Source organism: Pelodiscus sinensis, chromosome 1 (assembly GCF_049634645.1).
Source record: "Pelodiscus sinensis isolate JC-2024 chromosome 1, ASM4963464v1, whole genome shotgun sequence".
NCBI lineage: Eukaryota > Metazoa > Chordata > Testudines > Trionychidae > Pelodiscus > Pelodiscus sinensis.
In genome coordinates this window covers 120,306,007-120,317,014 of record NC_134711.1, presented here as the reverse complement: position 1 = coordinate 120,317,014, position 11,008 = coordinate 120,306,007, and the positions used below count along the sequence as shown (strand labels likewise).

General features: G+C 43.8%; 1 protein-coding gene across 24 annotated transcripts in view; it reads right to left on the bottom strand.

Annotated features, from left to right (window-relative positions):
- Nucleotides 1–361: 361 nt before the first annotated feature.
- PPFIBP1 (PPFIB scaffold protein 1) overlaps nucleotides 362–11,008 on the bottom strand; it is a 162,015-nt gene continuing 151,368 nt past the window's right edge. For all 24 annotated transcript variants that reach the window (XM_075899106.1, XM_075899057.1, XM_075899153.1 and 21 more), the window contains 7 exons: nucleotides 10,291–10,379; nucleotides 8,679–8,801; nucleotides 6,052–6,177; nucleotides 4,822–5,010; nucleotides 3,302–3,481; nucleotides 1,898–1,963; nucleotides 362–640 (listed from right to left, as the gene is read on the bottom strand). In XM_075899106.1, the coding sequence (XP_075755221.1) occupies nucleotides 554–640; nucleotides 1,898–1,963; nucleotides 3,302–3,481; nucleotides 4,822–5,010; nucleotides 6,052–6,177; nucleotides 8,679–8,801; nucleotides 10,291–10,379 (860 nt within the window). In that variant the 3' untranslated portion in view covers nucleotides 362–553. The remainder of the gene's footprint in view (nucleotides 641–1,897; nucleotides 1,964–3,301; nucleotides 3,482–4,821; nucleotides 5,011–6,051; nucleotides 6,178–8,678; nucleotides 8,802–10,290; nucleotides 10,380–11,008) is intronic.

Genomic DNA, 11,008 nt, shown 5'->3' with positions numbered 1-11,008 from the left:
CAGTATAAAAATAAGAAAGCAACAGTCACGAGTTACCTTTGAGTTTTGTGTAGGGCCATGGGACTCAGAGGCCTACACTGGATACTACACAAAAGAACTGGTATTTACTTTGGACAAATCCATTAAAATAGGACACCGTGATATCTTTTTTCCCCAGCTGAATACAACAGTGAATGCGGACACAGGTTAGCTACACGTTGAATATTCTACTTAATGTTTCAGGTTATTCTGAAACAGCAGATTTCACTACATGAATAAGCATAAAGAACATTATGGCAGCAAACTGTAAATGAAATACTTTGAAATATATGTCACAGGTTTGTACATTAAATATAGTAAAAACAATTATACTACCACTCACCAGTGTCTGGTTGGTTTATTTTTATGGCAACTTTAAAATAGGCACCTTTCCTCCTCATCCACCCAAAAATATCACTTCTAACAAACAGAAGCAAGAGCAATGTAATGTACATGATCTGCTGCCCATCACATATAACCATGATGTTCCTAGCATGTAAGAAATTGAATTATTTATTGGTACTGGCAATTATTGTCACACATTTGAATCTTCATCTGTTATACTGGCGCTAGGAGAGCAAGTAGCAAAGTCTTTAAACATTTCATCTTCTTTTAACATGTGCTGGAAAGGAAACAAAGGAAGCATTAACACAGACACGGACTAAATCCAGAATTGTGTAGTCTCAGGAAAATAAAATGCAATGCAACCGCAATGAATCCTCTGTGGAGGAGTCCTCTCCTGCAACCAGTGTATGGTAGGTGGGGAGGGCAGTAGAGAAACATTTGCAGTTGCCTGATCTTGGGGCTGCTTTGGTTCTTGGTATAATATAGAGCAGTCCCAGGATTGCTGCTTCTACCGATAAAGGGCCACTGACCAATCAGGGATTGCAGAGCATAGTGGCCACACCCTTCTTCCCCAGTAGGATTGCTCCCATATGAGGGTGACTGATGCAGGACTCATCTCCAGAAAGCTCTGCACACGCTGGGGGCTCCTCCCTATGCGGAGAACTTTCAGCTGGAACATCTGGCTGTCATCTACACCTTTTCCAGTGTTCGCTATAAACAAAGCTACAATTTAGTCAAAGATTCTGTGACTTTACCCGACCTCCATGACTACTTTGGCTTCAGCTGGTCAGTGGCTGGAGCCTGGGTGGGAGATGGCACCCCCTTGTGGCTTCCCAGGGCTAGGTGCCCCTTTCTCTCTGGCCAGGGCTGTGTACCTATGCTGCGGTTGGAACTGAGTCTCTATGCCCCTGCCTCCCAGCTCTGGAGTGGGGGCTGTGAGGCCCTTCCCCCTCCATGATTCTGCTGGAGCTAAGCCTGTGCCCTAACCCATCTGGGGAGGGTGGGGGGAGGGAAGGATTGGCCTGTCAGTTCTCCCTATGGGACTCCAGCTGTCATACTTCCACCCTACCTAGCCTTGTTCTTATTTCACCTCCTGCTTATTTTTACTGATGTCACAAGTCTTCGCTTCCATGAATTTTTGTTTATTACTCATGACCTGTCCCTGACTTTTACTAAAAAAAACGGTGACAAAATCTTAGCCTTAGCTATTAGCAGAACTCAGATTAGTACAAAAATTCTGGACTTTCAGCCTACTTAAGTATAGCCAGCGTTTCACAATATAAAAACTAACTTTCACCAAGTTCTGCAATAGATTACATGATTACTTTGGACAAGTTTCAAAGGACCGGGGGAGTAGAGGTGGGGGGTGCAAATCAGCTCTTGAACACAGAAGGCCAGCTAAGAAGAATGAAGCAGAGTTGTATTCCGCATGCTTGGCAATATTTTGGGCTATTTCTTAATACAGGAGATTGTCTAAAATTTTGGGATATATTTAAGACAGACATTTTAGTTCTGGTAAAATTGTAAGGCTTACTGTCAAGTTATTGATGCCTTCAGAGAATGCTCCTATTTGCCTCACTGTCCCTTCTGAATCTTCCATCTACAAGAAACAGGTCACATACAAAAATTATACTATTCTGTTGTGGTGATTAAATAAGTGCACTAAACAACACACATGCTTTACGTAGAGTACGCTTATGAAGTTTGCGGATGATACCAAGCTGGGGTGCCGGGGGAGGGGGTAGAAGAGAGGGGGTTTACAAATGGTTTGGAGGACACGGTCATAATTCAAAACGATCTGGACAAACTGAGGTAAAAGGGATGACGTTCAAAAGGACAAATGCAAGGACTTAGGAAGGAACATTCAGTTTCACACGTATAAAAATGGGAAGTGACTGTCTAGGAAGGAGTACTGCGGAAAGGAATCTAGGGATCATAGGGGACCACAAGCTAAATAAATCAGTGTAACACTGTTGCAAAAAAAGCAAACATCATTAATTAACAGCTGTGTTGTGAGCAAGACAGGAGAAGTCATTCTTCCGCTCTACTCTGCGCTGATTAGGCCTCAATTGGAGTATTGTGTCCAGTTCTGGGCACCGCATTTCAGAAAAGATGTGGAGAAATTGGAGAAGGTACAGAGGAGCACAACAAAAATGATTAAAGGTCTAGAAAACATGATCTATGAGGGAAGACTGAAGGAACTTGGTTTGTTTAGTTTGGAAAAGAGAAGACTGAGAGGGGACATGATAGAACTTTTCAAGTATAGTTTAAACCTCTCTAGCATGGCGTACTCCGGTCCAGCGATAGCCACAGTCCACGATTTTAGTTAGCTGGATGTCCACTTGTCATGGGTGTGGCCAAATTTCCTGCAGTCTCATAAAGTCCAGTCTTAGCTCTCAGTGTTCTATGCTGTTGTTTAGCTCTAAAATACCCCTAAAATGTTTTCTAAGAGCCCAGTAAGCAGTGGAAGTGTTGGTAATGCTGCTAGACAATATTGACCTCCCATGGTTCAGCTAATTCTCTGATTCAGCACTGGTCAGGTCCTGAAGGTGCTGGACTAGAGAGGTTCAATCTGTACTTGAAAGGGTGTTACAAAAAGGTAGGAGAAAAATTATTCTCCTTAATATCTGATGACAGGACAAAAAGCAATAGGCTTAAATTGCACCAAGAGTTGGATATTCGGAAAAACTTTCTAACTGTCAGGGTGGTGAAGCACTGGAATAAGTTGCCTAGGGAGGTTGTGGAATCTCCATCCCTGGAGATAAATTCCATGCATAAATAACTGTTGGGACTTGTGTCAGGAACCATATTTTTTTTGGCAGCATCAGGGCGTTCCATTACTGCTGCTGACAAGGCATTAAACAAGCCAAGGTAACCAACTCTGAAACAGGAACTCAACAGCACCATTACAGAATATAAACAGCAAAAGCTGGTCCACCTGCTCTAGTCTATCCAGATCGTCGTCATCATACACTCGAATATCCATGCCAGGCTTAAACCCTTTCTTAGACCCACTTCCAGATGCCTGTCCCAACTCCATTGGGCACACATATTCTTCCACATCTTCCTGCTTCTTCTTCCTCAGGCTTCCAAAATTGCTGAAGGCAATCTTCTTTGGCTTAAAATATTGGAAAAAATTGTCATGAAATCAGGAACTCAGTAATTTACTCCCCTGGATTCAACTAAGTCTTTATTTTTGCACCAGTTATTTAACTGCAAGCAAATAAGGGAGATTCAGAACCAACAGCTCTCCTAAACACATCGGCCTGAACATTTCAAATTTCACTAAAGCCAAGAAGAAACTGACCCTCATTCTTCTTATTTGTGTAATAGAAGCACCCAGAAGCTCAGAACTGAGATCGGGGTTTGACTGTGTTAAATACTGAACACATACAGAGAAAGAAATCGTCTTCTGTTCCAAAAGGCTTGCAAATATAAATGGACAGGGCAAAAGGCAGGAGAAAGGAAGCATTGTCTTCATTCACCATTGGAAAACTCAGTTAGAGAGACATTGCACAATGTGTCTCAAAGTCTGTTGGAGAACCAGGAACTGATTCTGGATCTCTAAAGCCCTATCAAATTCATTGTCCATTTTGGTCAATTTCGAAGCATTGGATTTTAAAATTTCATGGCTTCAGATATTTATCTCTGAAATGTCAGTGTTGCAACTGCAGGGCTCCTAACCAAAAAGTGACTGTGTGGGGGGATGGGGGGAGGAGGGGCGGGGGGAGGGAAATGGCAAGATATGGGAAGGGGAGTTGTGGTGTTGCTACCCCTACTTCTATACTGCTGCCAGAAAGCTAGCAGCTGCCACTCTCTGGCCACCTAGCTCTGAAGGCAGCAGTATGGAAGTGAGGGTGGCATGGTATTGCCACCCTCAATTCCATGCTGTCGCTGGTGGGATGTTGCCTTCAGAGCTGGGTGTCTGGTCAGTAGTCACCATTCTCTGTCCATCCAGCTCTGAAGGCAGTGAAGTAGTAAAAGGTGGAATATCTTGACCCCAACCCAATAACCTTGCAACCCTCCATCACTCCTTCAGGGGCAGGACCCCCAGTTTGAGCAACACTGGTCTCCTTAGTGAAATCTGTATATTATTGGGTAACAGTATATAAAAAACCAAATTTCACAAGGGAGACCAGATATCACAGCCCATGACAAGTTTTTCACAGCCCTGCTGATAGGGTCCTCCAGATCTCTTAACTCACAGTCTAACTTCTTCACCACTGATCATCTACCCATGCTAAAAAGCAGTGGAACGTACAGGAGCGTGAATCCTGGGTTCTCAGATTAAAAGTGTGATGCTCTAATGACTGAGCTAGTTGTCTTTCCTTCTCCCCAAGCCTCAGTGAACAGCACTCTGAACACTTGTAAACCACCACACGGCCAACAAACTGGTGCTTTAACTGCTGCTTAAAATGTACCCACCCAAACACTGCACAGTAACAAGGACTGACCTACCTTCACTTTGGCAGTTGCAGTTAAAAGAATGTAATCTGGAGATTCCATGGTTTCCAGCTTCTGACGTTGGGCATCCTGACCAACCAGTAAATTGAAATGGGTTGCCAAATGGCGTCTCAGCAGCGTCTTGTTGGGTGGGATGTTCAGCAACTGTGCCAGGGTTTCCACATTGAAACGAGGTTCCAAGACCTAGGAAACAAACCACAGAGAGTCAAACCGAAATCAATATCCCAGCAGTCATGCCAGACTTTATGGGTACTTTTTAGGGTGCATTTTTAGGGGAAATATAGCTAGGTATTTTAGAAATGTGCCTGTCTGTTCATCTATTTGCGAGACCATTTGTTCAAGAAACCCTCCTAAGCAGTGAGAGCTCTCAAAGGAAACAAACCAGTAAACAAGAGACAGTAATAGACTGACCCACCACCATGCTTAAAATGTGCAAATATTTATGGTAAAAGCCACCCTCCCCCCCTTTTTTTTTTTTAATGTTACTCTGATTGGATAAATGGAGAACTTGATCATGATGTGCCAATGTGTATTTTTCATCTCGGGTTTAATGTTGGAAATTTTATTTCAGCTGCACGACAATGATAATGGAAAGCGAACAGGCATAAAGCGAAAGTGTTGTGTGTTTCTCAAAACAGCACGACAACATTCTGCATTCTATAATCACTTTCTGTATAAGAATCTGATCTACCAACCTAATTACTTACATCTCTCTCTTGATGGTGGTATCTGAGCCAGAGATTAATATCACTTATACAAAGAAGATTTCTGCTAATGACAGTGCCTGAAGGATCCAAAAGTATTTTACCAACTGATGTACAGACTATTCACAAGAACCAAAATACTCACCCACTATGGAAGCACATCTAGCTGTTTAATACCACAGAACAGCAACACTATAGAACAGTTTAGGGCAAGAAATAATGCAAGGGAAAGTTGAAGTGTACAGAAATGTTGTTACCCAAATGGCCAACACATTGGGGTTTATAATGGTTCCTAACATTACAAAGCTTATGAAAGGTGACCGCCCGTCTGGAGAGACTGAAGTACAAAGGCGATAGCTAACATGGCTTGATTTTAGCCACATTTAGTTTTAAAATCTCATCTGGACTCTAAGGGTATGTCTAGACTACATGGCTCCATCGACAGTAAACTCATCTACTTGGCTCCGTTGATGGAGCCATGTAGTTTAGATACACCCCAAGTGAAAAACTTAATACTTACCATAAGGCCACCATGTACACCACTTCCTCTCAAATTAGGTGCATATTCTGCAAGGTCAACTGAGCGTAACCACTCCATCACACGGTGATTGGTCCACTCAGTAACCTCGGAGGGGGTGATGTTGTTCTGTAAACGAGAGTAGTTGAAGTTAGAGAGATTTCTTATCAATTCCTTTTCTGCCCTTCTCTTTAACCAACCATGTCAAATGCATAACACTTCTTTTTTTCAATGGTACCTCGTGGCATTTCATACCATCAGACTGGAGATACCTGCACCATAATCCCAGATCCAGCCCCCCAAACACTGGGAAATTATAAAGGAGATCTAAGCTTTTCAAGCCCGTGTCTTCACCAGAGATGCTGTCCTAGGAGGCACCCTACCAAGTGCTTGATGGGTTGAACGGATCTCTTCCACGCTACTTGGCTGCTGTCTCTTGTTCACCATTCACACCTCCAAGTCTGATATTTCAAGGTCATTTATAAAAGTCTGTTGAACAGCAGTTGGTACTGCTATCAAAAGGTGGAATAAAGAAAGCTCTCTCATATTGTTGTGACTGTTATGAGGACTTGTAGGAAGTTTTTAGACAAGGCCTTTTGATCGGAAACAATTAATTTTAACCAGAACACCAATTTAGAAATCGAAATGTTTATATTTCTACATAAGAACGGCCATACTGGGTCAGACCAAAGATTCATCTGGCCCACTATCCTGTCTGTGACAGTGCCCAATACCAGGCGCCCCAGCAGGAATGAACACGTAATCATCAAGTAAGTGATCCATCCCATCACCCGCTCTGTCACACAGAGGCTAGGGACCCCATCCCTGCCAATCTGGCTCATAGACATGGATGGACCTATCCTCCATGAATGTATCTAGTTCTTTTTTGGTTATAATCTTGGCCTTCAAAACATCCACTGGCAAGCAGCCCCACAGGCTGATCATGTGTTGTGTGAATAAATACTTCCTTAAACCTGCTGCCTATTCATTTCATTTGGTCATCCTTAGTTCTTGTGTTATGAAAAGGAGTAAAATGCTTTTCCTTATTTACTTTCTCCACACCAGTCATAATTCTATAGACCTCTATCATTGTAGCCATGTAACCAAAATGTAACTTTATGAAATGTAACGTGCCTTACCAACCATCCTTTCTGACTTGCAGAAAGGAACAGCCTAATGCTGTTGGTAAAGATGCATTACACAGACTGTTTGTGTTTGTAATTCATGTTGAAGCGGGTATAGACTAAAAGGATCTATTTGTATGAGTGCAGAATGAGGAATGTATGTTAGAAGGTAAGTGTGAAGGCCATCACCAGACCAGATGTTCTAGGGAGGAGCCAAGGACAGATGTAAAGGTGCCAGGAGGAGCCAAGGGCAGGTGTAAAGGTGCCAGGAGATTGCTGTATACCCCTATTGAGATATGGCTGAAGGGCACACTGACGACTCTAGAAGATAAGGCAAGCACTTATCAGCTGGGACAAGATAGCTGAAGAACAATTTCAGAAAACAAGCACTCGTCAAATGGAAACTGATTACAGCATGATCAAATGAAACTTATGATTCTCAATGAAGAACAACTGCTATGAAAAGGGGCTGCTTTGCAACAGTGCTTGGGTCCTGCCCTGTCAAAACAAGAGCATCGGTCCAGACCGATAGAGCCCTATCCATGCTCAATCTGGTCACCAGAGAGATCCAGACCGTAAGCTGGTAAATATAAAACTTGATTGGTGTGTGTGTGTGTGTGTGTGTGTGTGTGTGTGTGTGTGTGTGTGTGTGTGTGTGTGTGTGTGTGTGTGTGTGTGTGTGTGTGTGTGTGTGTGTGTGTGTGTGTGTGTGTGTGTGTGTGTGTGTGTGTGTGTAAGCACATGATAGCTGCTTTCCTATAATATTCTTAATAAATGCGGCATGTTGCCTTTTCCTCTATAAAAATCTTATGTGTTTCTTATAAGCATAACATCGTATCCTCCTTTAGTTGTCTGTTTTCTAAGCTGTAAAGTCCCAATCTTACTAATCTCTCCTCCTATGGAAGCTATTCCATACTCAATCATTTTGCTGCCCTTTCTGAACCTTTCCCAACTCCAATATATCTTTGAGATGGGACAACCACATCTGCACATAGTATTCAAATTGTGGATGTGATGCATCTTGAACCCCAGTCCTGGTGGCCTTATTTTAGTTTCATAATTCCCTGTCAAGAGCAAGCAGTCTCCAAGACAAACTGGCAGCCCAAAGTGATATTTGATTACAAGACTCAACTCATTCTAGGAGGCAAATATTTAGTAAATGAGAGATTTCATCAAGACCTAACGCTTTAGAGGAACTGTGCCTCTAATTCAGAATAATTAATAGATTCTAATGCCATCCTTAAACTACCATAACACAGAATATGATCCAGAAAGAGTCAAGAAGGCACTCAACGGCTTGGGAGAAGGCAAGGAGAAGGAAAGTAGCCAGTCCCAGGCAGGTAAGACACCACATGAAAGTTGAAGAAGGGAATAAGCCAAGGACAGGGACAGTTCAGGATACACAGCAGTCAAGACTTGGGATACGTAGAGTAAGAAACATTTATAAGGTAAACCAGTGGATTATACTCTCCATGCATGATTTAGTCTTCACTTTAAATATTTTACCTCATCAGACGGCCTCCTGCGTAGACAGTTGGGTTCAAAGTTATTTATTCTCAGGACTTGAATGGCTCTCTTAATACTAAGATGGTGAAGGACACTAACAACTTTCAAGGACAGCAAATCATCCTGTGAAAAATTAAAGAGAGGTGTGAACACACACACACACACACACACACACACACACACACACACACACACACACACACTTACTTTTGGCATCTATAATGCCCTGAAAAGATAGATATAGGTGTCTGCCTACTGTGCCACATGTAAGAAATGCTGGGATAGCTCCTCCTTTTGGTAATTTTGAAAGGCACAAAACATATTTTCCACCTCATGAGAGTCCTGTATCCCCCTCGCCAAGATTTCCCAGAATTATTTCTACCAAATGCGCAACTTCCATCAAAATAGCACCAAAGTTAGTGCAAGAGATTCCAAGGAATGATTAGATGAGAGAGTGCCATAGCCTGTCATCACCAAATGCTGCCAGCAACTCATTTTACATTTTAATTCAAGGCAGGCACAAGCATTCACATGGCTAAATAAATAAATAACCCAACTGTAGCTGATAAAAGTTTTTCAGACATTGCTGTGAAGGAATGAATGGTCAGGTGACTGACAATGGAAACTGACCACTTGCGCACTAGAGATGAAAGGTACTAGTGCATGAAGGCTACTGAGAGGTCTGCGTGAAGTGGTTTGGCGGCTGTACACACATAAAAAGCCAAGGTGAACCAAATCATTAAACCATCCATGACAGGTACATAATTCCTGCACTGACAGGTCTTGGGAGGCACTGGGTTCTAAAATACCCTTGCCCCTGTCAGTTATGCTTGGTAGGGAGGAGAGCTTTAAAAGGGGAAAGCTGCAGTCATCAAGGGGGACATCCTGAGAGGGGGTGTGACTAGAGAGCTGCTGAATAGCAGCAGGAATCCTCACGCCAGAAGCCTCCCACTTGTGGGTGGAATCCAGCAAACTCCAGGGGTAAATCTGACAGGGAGGGGCTGATTCAGCTATCCAGCCATGAAAGGCCCAATGAAGCTGCTAACTGGGCACCCCCAGAGTAAGGTGATGCCCTTTTCGCCATGTTATTGACTCCAGGAAGGGCTTGGTTTTTGCTCACCTGAACTGTTGCCTTTCCCCCCAGCCAGAAGTAAAGTAAGCAGGTCTACAAGGGGGTGGGGCAGGTATGTCTACACAGGGATAAGCAACCTGTGGCTGACCAAGATCAGCTGAGCCAGGCTTGCGGGGCTGAAACATTGTGGTGTCGATTTTTGCACTCGGTCCGGAGTCCCAAGTCTGGGACCCTGGAAGGGTGGAGGGGTCCCAAAGCTCAAACCCCAAGGCTAAACGTCTACGCAGCCGTTTTTAGTCCCACAGCTCAAGCGCCACTAGCCCAAGTCAGCTGACGTACGCCAACTGTGGCTGTGCAGTGGGGCGTTTATCCAATCAAGACATATCGTAAGAGGCTGTGGCCTGTATCAGGCCAAACATGAGGTGGAAACTGGTCATGGTGAGGGGCCCCAGGACAGGCAGGAAAGTGCCCCCACAAACAAAACCAACCAAAACCAAGAACACAAAATATGCCAGAAAAAAACCTCTGCCTTTTACTTACAACACTCATGTAATGGAGCATTCGACCATCCACCCTTCCGTCATCAAACTGAGTTTTATACTGGGGAAGTCCAATGTCATCCAACCACCCTTTTAAAAAAAAAAAAAAAAAAAAAAAAAAAAAGTATTACTAAGCTCAAAACACCTTTGGACTAAGGACAGTCATGTATCTAGCCAGCACTCTTCATATTATCATTGCTCTCAGCTATTCACAGAAACTTGAATTATCCAGAACCCTTAATCCCCTGCCCTATAGTACGTCTATACTGCACACTCCTTATAGCAGCATGTAGAGTACATGGGTAGCAACCCCATCTCCTCCCCAGCATGGGAACCAACAGCTATATGGACGGTGAAACATTGCTCAGGTGAGGAAAGACCTGAACGCTTAGGGGTAGTTACCCTGTGTGGCTCTCTACATGCCCAGGCAGCACCTCCTCCCATGGATACCTCTACTGTTAGCAGTGAAGTGTCCCACTACCACTCTTTCCCCGCCTCAGAGAAAGGCTCCTGCAGCAGGGAAAGGCTCTGGCAGTGGGGAGAGGCCCTGGTGGGACTTTCCCCACCACAGGGAGCTGCCAAAGCGTTTCTTTATCAGAGTGTAAGATTCTGGCAGCAGGGGAACGTTCCTGCAGCTGCCTCCCCCTGACAGAGCCTTATACACTGGTGCTGGCCAATGGGTTAGAAGGGTGCGTGTGTGTGTGTGTGTGTGTGTGTGT